This window comes from Hibiscus syriacus, unplaced genomic scaffold, assembly GCF_006381635.1.
Source record: "Hibiscus syriacus cultivar Baekdansim isolate YM2019G1 unplaced genomic scaffold, ASM638163v2 tig00111644_pilon, whole genome shotgun sequence".
NCBI lineage: Eukaryota > Viridiplantae > Streptophyta > Magnoliopsida > Malvales > Malvaceae > Hibiscus > Hibiscus syriacus.
Window position 1 is genome coordinate 527399 of NW_024063144.1, and position 18821 is coordinate 546219.

General features: G+C 32.9%; 3 protein-coding genes across 3 annotated transcripts; 2 read left to right on the forward strand and 1 right to left on the reverse strand.

The window, feature by feature from the left end:
* Positions 1-4639: 4639 nt before the first annotated feature.
* On the forward strand, positions 4640-7224 carry LOC120166794 (probable inactive receptor kinase RLK902). The gene is made up of 2 exons (XM_039175995.1): positions 4640-6162; positions 6587-7224. Exons 1-2 carry the CDS (start codon positions 4893-4895, stop codon positions 7168-7170), a joined length of 1854 nt encoding a protein of 617 aa, XP_039031926.1. The 5' UTR covers positions 4640-4892; the 3' UTR covers positions 7171-7224.
* A 4184-nt stretch (positions 7225-11408) lies between these two features.
* LOC120166691 lies at positions 11409-11968 on the forward strand. Its single transcript, XM_039175925.1, has 2 exons — positions 11409-11787; positions 11877-11968. The coding sequence occupies exons 1-2, from the start codon at positions 11409-11411 to the stop codon at positions 11966-11968; spliced, it is 471 nt and encodes a 156-aa protein (XP_039031856.1).
* Positions 11969-14978: 3010 nt separating this feature from the next.
* LOC120166692 (protein NSP-INTERACTING KINASE 1-like) lies at positions 14979-16872 on the reverse strand. The gene is made up of 6 exons (XM_039175926.1): positions 16737-16872; positions 16494-16643; positions 16050-16391; positions 15857-15953; positions 15542-15824; positions 14979-15465 (listed from the first exon to the last, which is right to left on the reverse strand). Exons 1-6 carry the CDS (start codon positions 16870-16872, stop codon positions 15145-15147), a joined length of 1329 nt encoding a protein of 442 aa, XP_039031857.1. The 3' UTR covers positions 14979-15144.
* Between the last annotated feature and the right edge of the window lie 1949 nt (positions 16873-18821).

Sequence of the window (18821 nt, forward strand, 5' to 3'; positions counted from 1 at the left end):
TCAGGCGTATATAACGCTAGAAATGGGATGGGTATCTTGGTATCCTCTAGGCTCAAGAAAAATGTAGTTGAAGTTTGTAGATATCGGGATAGGATCATGATGATTAAGATTATTATAGAAGCAGAAGTGGTGAATGTCTTTTCAGTGTACGCCCAACACATTGGCCTAGGGGAGGGGGAGAAATGTTACTTATGGGATCAGTTAGATGATGTACTTAGGAACATTCCGGAGGACCAAAGAATTTTCATAGGGGGAGACTTCAATTTCCATATAGGTAGTGCAACCGACGGGTATGACGGTGTTCATGGGGGTTTTGGTTTTGGTAGTAGGAACGATGAGGGGCGTATGTTGCTTGAATTTGCTACTGCATACGATATGGTGGTCACTAACTCCTTCTTTAACAAGAGAGATGTGAACTTGATTACGTTCTATAGCGGGGGACATTTTACCCAAATCGACTACATCCTGGTTCGAAATCGGGATCGATGGGCTTGCATTGACTATAAGGTGTTCCCTGAAGAGGCATGTGCATCACAACACATATTATTGGTTTTGGTGTTCCGCGTTTGCAACGGGCGGAGCACTCATATGAGGGCTAAAATTGGTAAACCTAGGATTCTTTGGAAGAACTTACATGGAGCGACAGCTGATGACTTTAGGAGTAAGGTTTTGTCTAATACATGTTTTGGAACTACAAACTCAAATAATGCAGATATGTTATGGAAAAATATGGCAAATTCCATCAGAGAGGTGGGAAAAAACACTCTTGGGTTGTCGACAGGGAAGGTCAAGGAACATAAAGAATCGTGGTGGTGGAACGACGAAGTCCAAACTAAGGTGAAGACAAAACAAACTTGCTTCAAGGAGTTTCTACAATGCAATGATGACGAAGAAAGATCAAGAGCTAAACAAAGATACAAGGAGGCAAAGCGGGAAGCCAAGAAAACAGTGTCTAAAGCAAAGGATAAGGCATACGAGGAAATGTACAAGAGATTAGACACCAAGGAAGGACAAAACGGCATATTCAGGCTTGCAAAATCCAGGGAAAATAGGAAAAATGATCTAGGTAGCATTAGGTTTATTAAGGACAACCATGGTGTTCTTTTAGTGAAAGATCATGATATTAAGAGGGTTTGGGGTAGTTACTTTTTTGGCTTATTTAATGATGGTGTCTCTCCCTGTAGAGACATTACCGTTGATGGGTCAATCGACCATCATACAACGGCCAATGAATGCCCTACAAGTAGGATTGAGTTTGAGGAAGTCAAAATGACTCTTAGAAAGATGGGGAGGGACAAAGCTGTCGGCACAGATCAAATTCCTATCTCTGTGTGGTTGGCCCTTGGAGAAGAGGGAGTTAAGTGGTTGACTAACATCTTTAATATTATTTTAGAGACTGCCAAGATGCCAGACGAGTAGAGAGAGTCTACGGTGATACCAATCTTTAAGAATAAAGGAGATCCTCAACGTTGTGGCAACTACAGAGGTATTAAACTACTCAGTCATACCATGAAGCTATAGGAAAGGGTGATAGAGGCTAGGTTGAGACAAGTTACTAGGGTTTCAAAAAACCAATTTGGCTTTATGCCAGACAGGTCTACTACGGAGGCGATTCATCTACTTCGACGTCTTATGGAGAAATATAGGGAAAAAATAGAGATCTTCACATGGCGTTCATCGACCTTGAGAAGGCGTATGATGGTGTTCCTCGCGATACGATCTGAAAGACCTTGGAAACGAGTCAGATCCCAACTGCTTATATCCGGGTGATTCGTGATATGTATCGTAGATCAACTACATACGTCAGGACTACAGTTGGTCACACCGAGGCATTCCCGGTGGAAATCAAACTCCACCAGGGGTCGGCTCTTAGCCCTTACATCTTCGCCTTGATTATGGATGACATCTATTGTGCGACACCAGACGGTGTTCCATGGTGTATGCTTTTCGCTGACGACATTGTCCTAGTTGCTGAAACAAAAACTGAGATGAATAGTAGACTGACTACCTGGAAGACTGCTTTGGAAGAAAAAGGTCTAAGGATCAATATTGAAAAAACATAGTATTTATGTTCAAACTTCAGTGGGAACCAAAACGATAAATATGTAGAAGTATGGATAGAAGAACACGTTCTCCCCACAAAGGATTGTTTCAAGTACCTAGGGTCTATGATACATAAAGATGGGGGTATAGATGATGACGTTACACACCGTATAAAGGCAGGATGGCTAAAGTGGAGGGCTGCTACTGGAGTTTTGTGTGACAAGAATGTGCCTCTAAAACTTAAGGGAAAATTTTATAGAATGGAAATAAGACCAGCGATGTTGTATGGATCAGAATGTTGGGCAATCAAGAAGGATCACGTAAGGAGGATGGAGGTCGCAGAAATGAGAATGCTTCGATGGACATGTGGTAGGACTTTGTGGGACATGACACCAAATTCTTCTATTAGGATGTCCTTGGGGGTGGTGTTTGTATCCGAAAAATTGAGGGAGGGAAGACTACGTTGGTTTGGGCATGTCCTTAGGCGACAACCGTTTGATGCGGTCAGAAGGGTAGAGACGATTATAGTCGACGGTGCCAGAAGGAGATGAAGACCAAGGCAGAAGTGGGAAGACTGCTTGCGATCTGATTTGAAGGATTTAGCCCTTACCGAGGACATGACCTCTGATAGGAAAGTATGGAGACTTAAGACCAGGGTAGCCGAATAGTGCGGGTCACAGCCGTAGGATGTTACATCTCTGTCTTCTTTTTAATGCCTTTGTAGTTATTTCCATGGCTTCTAATTTTTATATGTTTTCGTCTGTGGAATCTATGATGTCTTAGAACTAGGGTATCGAAGTAGTATTGCTGCTATCATTGACTTTTATGTATCATTCTCTTCAGGTTTTCTCTTTTTAAATTTAGTCGGGTCTTACGTTTCTATCTATATGCAGAGATTTTTACGCAGGGATTTATTTGCAGGGATTACTTCTCATTACATACGCATATAAAGACTGCATATGTAGAATGTTCAACTATGTATTTATTTATTTATTTATACATGCATTGCATTTTATCTCTATCTTTAAGTTTCTGACTGCCGGAGGTCTTCCACGGAAGCTGCTCTCAACCTGGCGTTGGAGGCAGCCTACTAATCTACCTCCCCCTTACCTCATTACATATGGTAATATGGTTTTGTTGTTGTTGTTGTTGTAATTATTTAACGGAGGAATAATCAAAATAGGAGAGAGAGTAAAGTTCAACGATCAAAAAATCTAATGTATTAAGTTCAGTGAGAAAATTAAAAACTTTTAAATTCCAGTGAACAAAATAGAAGAGAGAATAAAGTTTAGTGTTGAAATTTATAATTTACCCTTTAATTAAAAAGTATTGATGTCGAAATACAGATGCGGTAGCATTTTCTTTTCTTTTCTTTGTTTATCTTATTAATTTGATTTTCCTTTTTAGGAGAGAGAATTAAATGCTTGTAACAAATAATAATTAATGACTAATAAGCTTTACCTAAAAGTTTACTCGATGTTCCAACCGACAAAAACACCCAAATTTATTGCTATCTTTATTATTTTGAAAATTAAATCAATTAGATTATATCAGACATAACACTCGCGGTAAGTAAACGCATACAAAGTTTAAATTTTATTCCATTCTAATTTTTTTTATTAATATAAGATAAATAAAAGATAATATATATGTAAAGGCTTCTGCCTCCCTTCTATTAAAAAAAGATAGTATCTACTATTAACGAGATCGGTGTAATTGACAAGCAGCTTAATACCTTTTAAACAATGTCTTACGTTTGAGTCTTTGTATATACAGAAATTCTCTGCTGAGAGACTCACCCACCAAAATTAGATGTGCGACGAAATCGGTCTAGATTAGTCAATGTGAAACCTTGGAATTGAAGGAGGAAAAAAAGAAAGATAATACCTATTTAAAGAAATTCAAACATTTAATATTAAACATTTATATATCTGATATTTTTGACGAGTAAATAAAAAAATTAAAAGAATAATAACAATTCTTTTATTATTAAAATAATTTGGTTTGTACTATTATATTCTAATTGAATGTAGAAAATATAAATTTAAAATTGGCTAAGTTTGTCTCTTTTTAAACTAAACTTTAGATTCTTTTATCATGATTTTAGTTCAACCCATGCAAAAATTATAATAACAGAATTGAGTATTATAATGATATAAAAATTAGATAATTGAATTTATCGAATGATAAAAAATAATACTTTTTTAACATTTTATTATTATATTTTTACTTTTAACGTTTTATTAATTTTTTTATATTCATAAAATTTTATTTAAAAATATCATTTTTTTATAATGGTACGCCCGCATGACGGCATAAATACTTTAGTTTGAATTTAAATTATTTTATTTTAAATTTATTAGATGATGAATTATATTGGTGAAGTTTATAATTTAAATAAAGATGTGTACAGGTACCATAAATGCCTCGTTCTATTTTCTTACAGTTCTATTTTCTTACAGAAGGTCAAATACATGATAAATAAAAAAAAGGAAATAAGGTAGCCAGCGCCTTTTCTTTATTTTCTTCCACAGTGTTTTTCTTTTCTTTTCTCTTGATCTGTGAATGTTCGAATCGACAACTTTAATTCTCTTTTTCTTTTCCTTTTCTTCGATCTGAATTTCATCAACTTTCTTAAAGTTCCAATTACTGGGTTTTTTTTAAAGCTTCAACAATTCAAATATACAAACTCTAAAGCCTCTAAAAGCTATCTGCCATGAAAATCCCTTCTTCCTTACGATCATTTAACCTCTGAAGAACCATTTGCAGTATTGCATCGAACCAATTCCAGTCGACCCTTTTTGTTCTACAGCAAGGAGAGAGAGAGAGAGAGAGAGAGAGAGAAAACAATGAAAACAACTCGACCAACTCGTTACATAATCAGTTTCTCCTTGTTGTTATGGGCAACTTTGTTGTTCCGTGTAGACTCAGATCTAACTTCTGATAGAGCAGCCATGGTGGCTCTTCGAGCAGCTGTCCGTGGACGCTTGCTGCTATGGAATATTTCGAGCAGTCCGTGTTCATGGACCGGTGTCAATTGCTCTTCAAACAGGGTGGTTGAGTTAAGGCTCCCTGGGATGGGACTTTCAGGTCAGCTTCCCACTGGTATAGGCAACTTAACTCAACTTCAAACATTTTCTCTTCGATTCAACGCTCTTTCTGGATCAATTCCACCCGATTTTTCCAAGCTTACTTCCCTTCGAAACCTTTACTTACAAGGGAATCGATTCTCCGGAGAGATTCCTGCTGTCTTGTTCTCTTTGCAGAACCTGATAAGGCTTAATCTTGCTGCCAATAATTTCAGTGGTACGATCCCTGCGAGTGTTAACAATTTGACTAGATTGGGCACTTTGTATTTGGAGAACAATCGTTTATCTGGTTCAATCCCAGATTTTAATCTGCCTTCACTTGTGCAATTCAATGTTTCTTTTAATCAGTTGAATGGTTCAATTCCAAGAAGCTTGTCAGGCAAGCCACAAAGTTCTTTTATAGGGAATTCTTTGTGTGGGAGGCCTCTGGTATCATGTAATGGTACTGAAAGTATTGGCCGTAAACTATCCGGTGGAGCGATTGCTGGTATCGTCATTGGTTGTTTGCTTGGTGTTCTACTGATTTTGATTATGTTAATATGTTTATGTAGAAGAAAGAGTGGAGATAAAAAGGAGGAAACTCGAGAAAGGAACGTTGCCTCTGCAAAACAGGCAGAGATTGAAGTTCCTGGAGATAAGACAACGGGAGAGAGTGATAGTAAAAGTAGTGGTTTATCTGGGGTAGTCAAGAAGGATGCTAAGAGTAGCGGGGCAAAGAAATTGGTGTTTTTCGGGAAGGCATCGAGGGTGTTTGATCTGGAGGATTTGTTGAGGGCATCTGCTGAGGTATTGGGGAAGGGAACATTCGGAACGACATACAAGGCCACCTTGGACATGGGGGTGGTGGTTGCAGTGAAGAGATTGAAGGACGTGACGGTTTCGGAGAAGGAATTCAAAGAGAAGATGGATGTAGTCGGCGCCATGGATCACCAGAATTTGGTCCCATTAAGGGCCTGCTACTTTAGTGCAGATGAGAAACTTCTAGTTTACGATTACATGCCTATGGGAAGCTTGTCTTCTCTTTTACATGGTGAATATTTCTTTTTCATTATGTTATTTTTTTTTCTTTTGTGATGGTGTTATCATTGCTGTTCTTCATTTTGATTGCTGGAAACTGAATCTTAGGAGGAGTTTATTTAGCAATCCTGCTCATTTGTTAATATCATAACATAATTGCTACAATAGACTTCTATGGGATTCATTGATTGGCATCGAGTTCTTTAGGATTTGGATAGTAATAAGTATGATAGATGAAGGACTAAAATTGGTCTCTCTACTAGTTATGTTTTATAATTTAACGAAAATATGATGCAAGTTCATGAATGTACCGTTTTGTTTATCATCATTTGCTGTGCGTTTAGCAGCTAAGAAAAAAACCCCAAATTTCTACGCTTTTCAAGTTTTTATTTTGTAACTTATTTTAATCTATTCTCTGGCATATTAATATTGTTCAGGTAACAGAGGAGCTGGTAGGACTCCCTTGAATTGGGATACAAGGTCCGGCATTGCCCTTGGAGCTGCCAGAGGCATTGCATACCTCCATTCCAAGGGCCCCGAAATCTCCCATGGAAACGTCAAATCTTCAAACATGCTACTCACAACATCTTACGAAGCTCGAGTATCTGATTTCGGTCTTGCTCAGCTTGCTGGCCCTACATCGACTCCCAACCGTGTCGATGGCTATCGTGCTCCAGAAGTAACAGATGCTCGCAAAGTTTCCCAAAAGGCCGATGTCTACAGCTTTGGTATATTGCTTCTGGAATTGCTTACCGGAAAGGCACCTACACATGCTTTATTGAATGAGGAAGGCATAGACCTCCCAAGATGGGTCCAATCCATAGTTCGAGAGGAGTGGACCGCCGAGGTGTTTGACCCCGAACTTCTCAGATACCAGAATGTTGAGGAGGATATGGTCCAGCTCTTACAGCTTGCCATTGATTGCACTGCCCAATACCCTGACAAGCGTCCTTCAATGGCCGAGGTGACAAACCGAATTGAGGAGCTCTGTCGCTCTAACTCGGAGAAAGAGACTCATTAAACCTGTGATGCATATGATGGATCTTCCCTGCAGGCTTCCTCAGCACGTACAGGTGCACCATCATCTTTCAGAAGCGACTGAAAAAAGAGAAAAACCCGACAGTCTATTATTTCTTTCATCCGGTTTGTTACGGATAGATTACTCATAGTTTGTCTATTCTTGGGTTCATTATCATTGAGAACAGTTGCATTTTCCCCACTTTTTCCTCATATTCATAGCAACACTATTCATATTTGCTTGTAATGTTCACTTGATTGTGTGAATTGTGAATTACTGTCTTTATCTTTTGGCTTGAATGAATGATTCTGTATTTTCGACATTGAATGTTGAGCATGAGCGGTGACGGATCGATCATAGACGACAGAGATAAGATTGTTTACAATTTGTTTGAATGCATGGTATTAAGTTGTTGGTATTTCTTCTTTCAAAAGAAATCTCTCTTCAAATATTTCATCCCTGCAAATGGAGGGAAAGGAAAAGAACCCAATCTCAATGGCTTTCCCTTTGTTTTTTGTTCTTTTCATTCAATCTCTATCACTTCTAATAAGATTCAGTTTGCTTTTGCTTTTGCTTGTGATGCAAGTTTGATTTGTTCAAACTGAGTTGTAAATAAGTTGCTTTACATTCTGCCTTTGCCTTTTGCTTTTGCTTCAAACTCAAGTGTTGAGTTTGGCTTAAAGCACTTTCACCTTATTTTAGTTGCAAAATTTGATTTGGTTCAATAACTTTTCAGGATTATTAAGCAATTTAAACACAATCCAATTTTATTACTGCATTTCTTCTCTTTTTCTTCTTAATTTTATTTAACTACACGTTTAGTACCCAACTATCACTTTTGTCTTGTTTTGGTCACCCAACTATTTTTTGTCTCGAAATCATACCTAATGTTACGTTTTGGTTTCATTTTGGCCATTCGTCGTTAAAAAATTAATAGAACTGTCGACATAGCATTTAAAAAAAATCAATGATGAAGTGACATTACCTTATGATGGTACGTCAACATCATTATTAGTTTTTAATACTCGATGACTAAAATGAAACTAAAACGTAACTTTGGGTATGATTTTGAAATAAAAAATAGTTGGCAAACCAAAATGGAAGAAAAATCCGTTTTTAATTATAGCTTAAAATCAAATTCGAGCATAAATAATTAACTTTGAAGAAGTAAAATTTATTTTTATTAGGTAAAGACATTTTGTTGAACAAATTCAAATAGTTTTATTTTTATCTGAAATCGATGACAAACTTTAAAAGATGTTTATTTTGGGAGTGCTAAGCATGTCTTTTGCAAGTGCTTGATATCTCATTTACAAGCTAATGGATTCTTTAAGTCCATTTTATTTATTATTATTAAATAATTAATATATTTTTTAATAAATATGTGTAATAGTATATTTTAAAATATTAAATTTAAATTAAAAGACTTTATCATGCATTCACTTCAATACCATCGTCCAATCTATTCTAATTCAATTTAATTAGATAAAAATTTAAAAGAGAAAAATTAACAAATTGAATGAACTCAAGGTTCAAACTAATAAAATAGATTAAATCATTACCTTTCTTAAAAAACTTAAATCAAAATATAAAATAATAAAAATATAAAATATTTAATTTACTATCTCTAAACGTGGAATAGATTTGCCATATAAGATAATGAATATCTCGACGTTATTATTATTTAATATGTATCATCACTTTTAATTTTTTTAATACATAATTTAGATACAATATCTATATTATACATATTTTATCTCATTTATAAATCGGAGTATATTAATTATTTAAGAATGTTCGATCTTATGTCTTGTGTGTATGATATTAATGACAATATTGATTGAGTTAAACTCAATCGACATTCGCTTCTAATTTTTCTTTTCTTTTTGATAAGATAGAATCAATTAGTTTTATTAAAATTAAAAAAATATTTAAATTACGATAAAAGTTTAAAATCATAACCGTAAAATAAATACATAATTATGACATTTTTCTATAATCCTTAATACAAAAAATTAGTCACTTAGGATCATATAAGGACTATATAAGAAAATTGTTAAAAAATTAATACGCTCGAATAAAAGGCAAATACGAACATATATGACCAAATCGGTAAATGAACCACATAAGAAGATTAAACTATTGATGGATCATTGGCATACTGCAAATCAGAGTCGAGCGACGTGAGAAAACTATCAACAAACACCACTACAAGAAATTTCTATTATTATGACAAATTTAATTTTATCAAAATTAATTTTGTCACTATTAGTAACTTTTTAGTGACAAAATAAATAATCGTTACATTAAATTAAAATATATATACAATTATGAAAAAAAGTTAAAATCGTCATAATAATTTGTCACAGTTAGCAAACATGTGTAACATATGGTGACAAAATAAATTTTATTACGATTTTTTGTTACAAATGTTTCCCTTCATTTTTTTGGCGCCAAATTAAAGGCATATGGTAACAAATTTTGTAACTAAAAATTTTAGTAACTATGATAGAAAAAATTGCCACAACAAATAATGAGATTTAGATTTGTTGTGACAAATTTTGTTTGTAATTATATATTTTAATATAGTGAAAAAACGTATAGTCACAAATGATTATCTCCAATTTTTTTGTACAAAAACAAAATCATATAGTGCAATGTTTTGTAACTATAAGCTATAATTATTGTTACAAAAAAATTGTCACAACAAATAATAAGATTCAAGTTTTTAGTAAAAAACAGTATTTGTCGTTATATGTTTTAATTATAGAGACAAAATATATTGTCATAAAGATTTTTCTCCATATTTTTTTGCGTTTAATGATAAATTTTGTAACTATAAGTGTTAATAATTATTACAAAAAACATTGTCACAAAAAATAATGATATTCGCGTTTTTGTGACAAATTATATTTAAAATTATAAATTTTAACTATAATGATAGCATATATTGTCATAACTATTTTTCTCAACTTTTTTGTTTCAAAAATTATATTAACAATTTTTATAATTATAATTTATTGTTATTGTTATAGAAAAAATTATCACATCAAATAATAAAATTCAAGTTTTTGTAACAAATTATTTTTGTATTTATATATTATATTCATTATGAAAAATTATACTATCATGATCATTTCTCCCTATTTTTTAGTATAAAAAATGTTATATAGTAACAAAATATATTGTCATAAAGATTTTTCTCTATATTTTTTTTCCAAAAAAATCATATAGTAACAATTTTCGTAACTATAAGTGTTTATAATTATTACAAAAAAACATTGACACAAAAAATAATGGTATTTAGATTTTTGTGGTAAATTATACGTGTAGTTATAAATTTTAATTATACTGATAACATATATTGTGATAAATATTTTTATCCATTTTTTTTGTTTCAAAAATTATATTGATAAGTTTTGTAGTTATAATTTATATTTATTTTTATAGAAAAAAATTATCACATTAGATAATAAAATTCAAATTTTTTTGTAATCAATTATTTTTGTAGTTATATATTTTAATCATTATAAAAAATTATACTATCAACAAAAATAAATAACTATAATATAGATAAAATATAATAAACAAAAAACAACATGAATAATTAACTATAATATAGATAAAAAAATAGCACCAAATTATATTAAAAATAAATAACAGAAACATGAATGACCAAAATATAATCAACAAAAAACAACATGCAAAATTAAAATAACTATAATATAGATAAATGGCCAGAATATAAAACAATAAAATTGATATGCTCAACTTTGAGGTTTAGAATGTAATTGAAGCATTTTAGAATTTGAGATTTAAAATGTAATTGATGATTGTGTTGCTTAAATAATCTAGTTTATCATCCAACTAGATCAACTGACTGATATTCATTCCATTTGATTTACAATTTAAAAAAATCATACAATGAAGTTCAATTTATCATTTATTAAAATCTAAGCCAAATCAAATACATTTAGGAAGAGTCTAGATAGTATAGACATTATATGAAAAATTAAGATAATTTTTTAAAAAATTAAAACTTTTAGGAAATTATTGAGAACATAGATACAATTCAAAACAATATTTGTATTACCATATATATATATATATATACATACATTTTGAGACGCGTAGTAACTCTTTAAAAGAAACGTACCAAAATCTCCTTTTTCTTTACTCTCACAGACCTCGAGAAACCTTAGCAAACGTGAAAACACCATCTTGCGACGACTCTGAACTCGATGCGGAGATGTTACTGGCCTCCACCTCCGCCACCTTCTCAACAACAACAATCACGACCTTTGCACAAGCAGCGTTCGTGGTCTCCCGAAGTGGAGCGAGACGAGACATGGCTGAGGCGGAAGGAAAGCTACGGCGATGGCCCCCGTCGGTCTCAGAGTTTCTCGAACGACGATTTGGAGGAGCTCAAAGGTTGTATCGAGTTAGGTTTCGGTTTCGAAACGAACTCGCCTGAACTGTATCTGAAGCTCTCCGATACTTTACCCACTTTGCCATTTTACTGCGCCGTTAATCGTCAATACAGTTGTCGACTGCTGAGGACTTCGTCCGCATCTTCGATAGGCTCTTACAATGACGCCGGCGACAACATAATCGATAAAGGCAAGTTTTATTATCAAACTAATTTTCCTCATTAAATTTAATTAATTACACTTTAATTGTTTTATTCGATTCCCCCTTTTTTGAAATAGGCGATGATCCTGAGACGGTTAAGACTAGGATGCGACAATGGGCGCAAATGGTGGCTTGTTCGGTGCAGCAATTTTCCGGGAATCCAAACTGAAAAAATTGTGACTAGTAATATTATTTCACAATAACAAATTGTAAAAAAATGATTTAATCACAATAACACATTAAATTTAATCAAATTAAAAAGTTATGTCAAATTTATTTCGTCATAATATTTTTTCAAAATAAAAAAATTGGGACAAATTTATTTAATCAAAATAATAATTTATAACAAATATTAATTTCTTATTATAAAAATTTATGACAAATAATATTATTTTACAATAATAAATTGTAACAAATTATTTAGTCTCAGTAAAAAGTTATAAAAAAATATTTAGTGACAAAATAAAAGTAGTGAGAAAATAAATTTTATTGTAATATATATTTTTCATGAAAACTTTTTTTTTTGATGTTATAATTTAAGTTAATTGTGACGAAATTTATTTTTTGTGATTAAATAATTATTTTTATTTTAACAAATATTTTGTCTCTGTAATTTACATTTAGTAACGAAATAGCAATTGTGACAAAATAATTTTTGTTGCCTTATATATTTTCGTCACAAAAATCATTTATATTTGATGTTTAAATGTAAGTTAGTTTTGACAAAATATACTTCTCGTGACGAAATCGTTAATTGATTGTGACAAATATTTTATTGTGATAAGTTAATTATAGTAACCAAATTTCATTGTTACAATAAATACTATACAATAGTAACAAACACAATTTTGTCACAATATACTTTACATGACAAAGTTATTCTAACAAACATGGTAACAAATAAAATTAGTCAGAATAAATATATCGTGACAAATTTAATACTTTTAGTGATAAATATTTTTGTTGAAACAATCGAAATTTATTGTAGTGCACAAACCGCGTATCTAAATCTAATCCGAGGGTCAAAAGCAGGGAAATATCATCATTATAACAAATAAACATTATCGTAATCAGTCGTAATGATGTTAAATTTAACCCTAAGAAAAAGATAAACGAAAATATATCAAAAGACATAAAGAAATGTATCATTAAAATAAAAAAAAATAACGTATCATAAAAGTAGAGTTAATAAAAAAAAGCAACTATAAACGGATTAGATTTTTTTAACAATCATAATTTTTAGTAGAGTTCCATTAGTTTTCTATGCTTGAAAAAGGATCTTTAAACAACTATAAACGGTTATAAAATCATTGTATACAAACTTAAGAACACTCCAAGATTATTATCGAAAGAAAAAAATTTAATATTTCTTTTATACATAGTGAATAAAATTTTGTTATATATATATATAGGGGCAAGATCCAATTATGCTATGTAAATTTTTTTTTAATTTTACACCTTTTTAGGATCATCGAATGAGAGAAATTGAATGTTTAGATTAACAGTAGAAAATGAGAATATGTTTATTGGAAAAAAAATACTAAAGAGTTAATCGCATCCTTTAATTTCCCTCAATCCAACCATCTAAAAAGGTGTAAAACTAAAGGAGTTTTACACAGTGTAAATGGATCATAACCATATATATTTTTATTAATTTAAATTTATAAACATAAATTAAAATTATATTTTGTAAAATAGATGATTGTGGTTATTCTTAGAAAAATTATAAGGGTTCTTTTTAAGAAATCATTAATAGTGGAACCTAGGATAGTGAGTATATATTTTACTAATAAATTTTATTTTCAGTTAAGCTTTCATCAAAATATTCTAATAGTTCATTCGAGCATTTACTTAAATTAAAGTTAGATTGCACAAACCAAGACAATCTTAGTGATTAAGATATTTATTGTTATCTCTAAAGATTATGAATTTAAACATCGCGTATATAAAAGTATAAGCATTTATTAGGGGTACTTACTTCTCGGTTTTAATCAAATTAACCAACTGAACTGAATTAGTTTGATTAATTCTAGCCACTGAATTAGTTTAGTCGGATAACAATTATTTTTTAATATTCAATTAACGGTTAGTTCAGTTTCAAATTGATTAATGAACTTAATTAATCGAAAATATTAAATATATTATATATAATAAATACATATTTTAAGCTCAAACTCATTAAAAATTAGGGTAAAGGACGTAAATGTCCCATGATTTTAAGGTATTACTTTATTAAGTCACTCGACTATTAACAATTACAAAATGATCTTTCGACTATGGAGTGTTGTTTTGTTGCACCCCTTGATTATTAAAGTTATAAAATGACCACCCCAACTATTCATTATGTTTCAAACTCGTCATTTTTCGTTAAATATTTGGTGATTTTTTAAGCTAGATGTTAATTGATGATTGTGATATGATAGTCGTTTGAGATTTTGGGATCAAATTTTATTATACCACAGTCAACAAGTTAACATTCAGCTTAGAATATCGTCCATTCTTTTAACAAAAAAGGACGAGTTTGGAACATAATGAATAGTTAGATGATCATTTTGTAACTTTTCATAGTCAAGTGACTAAATAAAGCAATACTCTATAGTCGAATGACTATTTTGTAACATTTAATAGCCGAATGACTTAATAAATTAGTATCTTATATTTGGGAGACCATTTACGTTCTTTACCCCAAAAATTAAGATCCAATCACACTAGACTCATTAAATTATCAATACCTAATTAAATTTTAACTCAAATAAAAAATATCTCTATTAAACTCAAATTGATTTAATAAAAAAATTATAAAAAATTCAATTAATTTGGTCACTGAAAGAATTAATTGAATTTTTTCTTGTTTGATTAATATTTTTAAAAAAAATTACCAATTAATAAAAAATTCGATTTGGATGAATGTTAAAATAACCGTTTGAACACCCCTAATATTCAATCTTAAATAGTCGAGAGTTTTTAAACATATACTACCTTATATAGGTTGTAGTCACCCATTTATAATATAATATATATGTATATATATATATAAAGTTACGTAATCATAAGTTCCTCTGCAATATAATGGCGCTATCAAATTTTGAAAATTACATGCAAGATCCCATATAAAGAATGTTGGATCCTACAAAAACAAATTTCACAATACAGTCCCTCAAATCTTCAATAATGTCTTCTTAGACATAAATCTATACAATTCCAGTCAACAAAAGAATCAAAGCCCTTTAAACCTATGCTATCCCACTATTATGCAAACTATAGGAATTTTAGCTATAATTTTCTTTCATTCAAATCTTAGAAAACTGATTTATAGTTGAGTTTTATGAGGACATGGTTTCTGGTTCACCTTGGTCCAGAGAGTTCCATGGCTTGAACAAGTAAAGAGTCATCCATGAGATCGGAATATCTGTCCGATGATGAGAATTCGTTAGGAGGCTTGCATTTGGTTGATCCACTTCTTTGTGAAGCTTCCCACCTTTCGGCTAGACCATCACCTTCAAGCATTCGAACCACTTCGGACATTTTTGGCCTATGAACTGGAAGGTATTGTGTGCATAATAATGCTACTTGAATCATCTCCTCGAGCTCGATCCGGTCGTAGTTGTTCTTGAGATCCTTGTCAACAAGCACTTCAAGCTTCTTTTCCTGATAAATTTTCCTTACCTGCATCGGATATGAGTATAGATATGACATAATATAGTCATTTATTTGGAGGAATCTAAAGAGAAATTATACTCACCCAATCAAGCATTGCTCCTTTCTGGTTAGCATTCTTGCCAAATTCCAATGCTCTTTGATCCGTGATTAACTCAAGTAGGAGAATTCCGAATCCGAACACATCTGTTTTGTCCGAAGACTGGCCAGTGGAGAGGTATTCTGGAGCAATATGTCCCACAGTGCCTCTCACAGCAGTTGTAACATGTGAATCCTGGTGATCCAAAAGCTTTGCTAACCCGAAATCTCCGACCACTGCCTCACAATAATCATCGAGCAATATATTCGCAGCTTTGACATCCCGATGATTTATCTATTTGCAGCTTTGACATCCCGATGAATTATCTTTGGATCGCATTGCTCGTGAAGGTATAGCAATCCCCTGGCAGCCCCAAGAGCAATTTGCTTCCTGGTGCCCCAATCCAATGTCGGTTTTCCTGTCACAAACAACACTTCTTATATTGCCTTTGAGGCGAGATTCATAAACAAGAAGTTGTGGGTTATACAAAACCTGGGAACTCTTCTTTTATTACCATTGAGGATAGATGCAGCACTATCGTTCGACATGCATGGATAAACAAGAAGTTTCTCTGTGGAAGTTAAGCAAAATCCGTAAAGCCGAAGGAGGTTCCGGTGCACTGCAAAGTTGATCATCTCAACTTCAGTCTGGAATTGAATCTTTCCACCTACAGCATTACCGTCTTTCAGCCTCTTAACAGCTATTATTGTTCCATCTTGCAGAACTCCCTTGTACACATTCCCGAACCCACCTTTTCCTAGTATATTCTTGCTGCTGAAGTTATGTGTTGCAATTTGAAGTTCCCTGAATGGGAACCTCCTCAAGTTTCCTAGGGAAACTTCTTCGTAATGCCAATCTGAAACACGAAACTAAAAGACATCAATCACGAGTATTTTTTTTAAAGGCATCACAAATATTATTTAGCCATTAATGAAGACTTTGTATAACAATTTCAAACCTTTAACATCAAAGAAAATCTGTTCATTCCGCCTTCGTCTCCACCATAGTAGTATTCCAAGTATAAGAAACATCAAAGACAAGCATCCAATGCTTGAACCAAAGGCAATGGCTATTTTATGACTTTGGGATCTGCCAGAAGGCTGAGCAGCTTGAGAACAGAAAGAGGATCGAAGTCAGCTAAATCATAAGAGTATGCATGCACAAATCGAAATTTCGGCTTCGCAAGTAGAAAATCCAAAACCTTGTCTGCCGTTCAAGTTCATGGACATTGGCATCAATGTCATCCCATGGCATTCTGGTTCAGCAACAGTAGGACAGATTAAAGGATTCCCCACTGTGCTGCAATAACATAATGAAGGAGAAAAGTTAGTCAACATAATGTTCGGGACTTCGGCTATGTTGCGTAAATTCTTCAAGTTTCTTGAAAATACTTGTGTCGGACATACGGGTACGAGGTCATGATCTCAAGGAACTCCAAATACATGGAAAAACTTATTATCATTATTGTACCAGTGTCACACATATTCGTATCCAACATTCGCATCCGCACAGAGTCCAAGTAACATAGGATTTGAGAGTTAAGAGAAGATTAAATGGATGTGTCAAAACCATTTTTTTTTTTGAAAAAAAATAATTAAGTTTAAAAATAATTATGACTTTATTTGAAATTTTGACGATTTTGAATTAATTTGAATTAAATTGAATGAGAGTCGCCGTCGACCTTTGAGCTAGGTAGGTCGAATACCTAAAAACGTCTTTTAATTATTTTTTTAAGAAAAATCATTTTTTAAGACAAAAAATTGGTCTGCCTTTACAAAAAAATCCGATTGAAAGGGTATGAGAGTCGATTACGGGTGGGGAATGATATGCACATTCACAACTCCCAAAAATTGGTACTTAATCGCGTACACGTTGCCGTAAGGGTGGAAATCATAAATCGAACATAAAATTAAAATATGGTCCATTTATTGAACATTGATTAATTTATTTCGAATTATTTATAAAAGAAAATTCTTTAAATTGACAATAAATCTCAAAATTACCAATCATCGGGAAAACTATATCGTCTATTTCTTTGTCTAAAAAAACACGAGTGAAAATACAAAGCAACAAGGACCAAAGTGGATATTAACCCATTCGCTAAAACACGCTGAACCCCCTTATACGACGTCGTTCTATGCTCAATATAAATAGCTGAAACTAAGGCCAAACATCGGTCAAACTCGCCATTTCATCCATTTCCCTTTTTTTTTAGCCCAAGGGAGAGAGTGAAATCTCTCAACCCTTTCCTTCCCCTCTCTTTGTATCCCCGCCGCCGAGGTAAATAAGACCCACAAGCCCCTCCAGCCACCGTAACTCGATGGCTCCGGAGAGGGAAATAAACCTTAAAAAAACTTACCTCGAACCCTTAAACCTCAAATAACTCCTCAGTAACCCTTTCACACCACAAACCCTAAAGAAAAAAAAGGAATTACCTTCATTGAGATACTCCTTTCCACTCCGACGATCGTGGGTTGGCGTCAAACGAGGGACGAACGGGTTCCAAATGACACCCCTCTTCAAGATTTGAAGGTTTCGGTTTGATGGAGGTCACTACTCCGTCCAAGAACAAGGGTAATCTCTCTCCCTTCGATTTTCTCTTTTTATTTTCTGTTTTGTTTGAATATCATGGTTGTTTGGTTTTTTTCTTTTTTTTTGTTTGTTTTGGTTTGAATCTAATTTCTTTTTTTTTGTATGTTTTTTTGTCTTGATTTATGGTTGCTTCTCAGTAGGAATCATTAGCCCTTGCAATGGGGAATGATTTCCCTAGTAAATATCCCGGATTTAGGTGATTTTTTATTGGGTTTTGGATTTTGATAGATTTTGACTGATTTTCTTCACTGTGTGGCCGATTTTGATAACAACGACGGCTCACGTGGTGGGAGGATGAGCAGTGAGGTCCACGCGCTAGTTGGGTAGTCTTTATTGGCGGCGGCGGCTACTGATGTTAGGGTAAAAAACCCTAATCTGTTTGAGTTTGTCAAATGGGTCGATTCGGGTCGGTGGATCAGACATGTGGGTCTACTAAGTGGCCTTCGGGGTTCTCTTGGTGTCTTTGTAATATTTGGGTTGGTTTGTAATTGGGCTTCAACATTATAAAACTAAGATAAATAACTTGAAATGAAATAATAAATACGATTCAACATGCATATATTTAGTTGAGCTTGTATATCATATTTGCATTTATTTATTTAAATATTTAATAGTTTAAGTTGTATCTGTATTCACAAAATTATGAAGACAGGTAAACCAAAAAAGCAAGCAGAGTGATGGAGCATTGATTCAA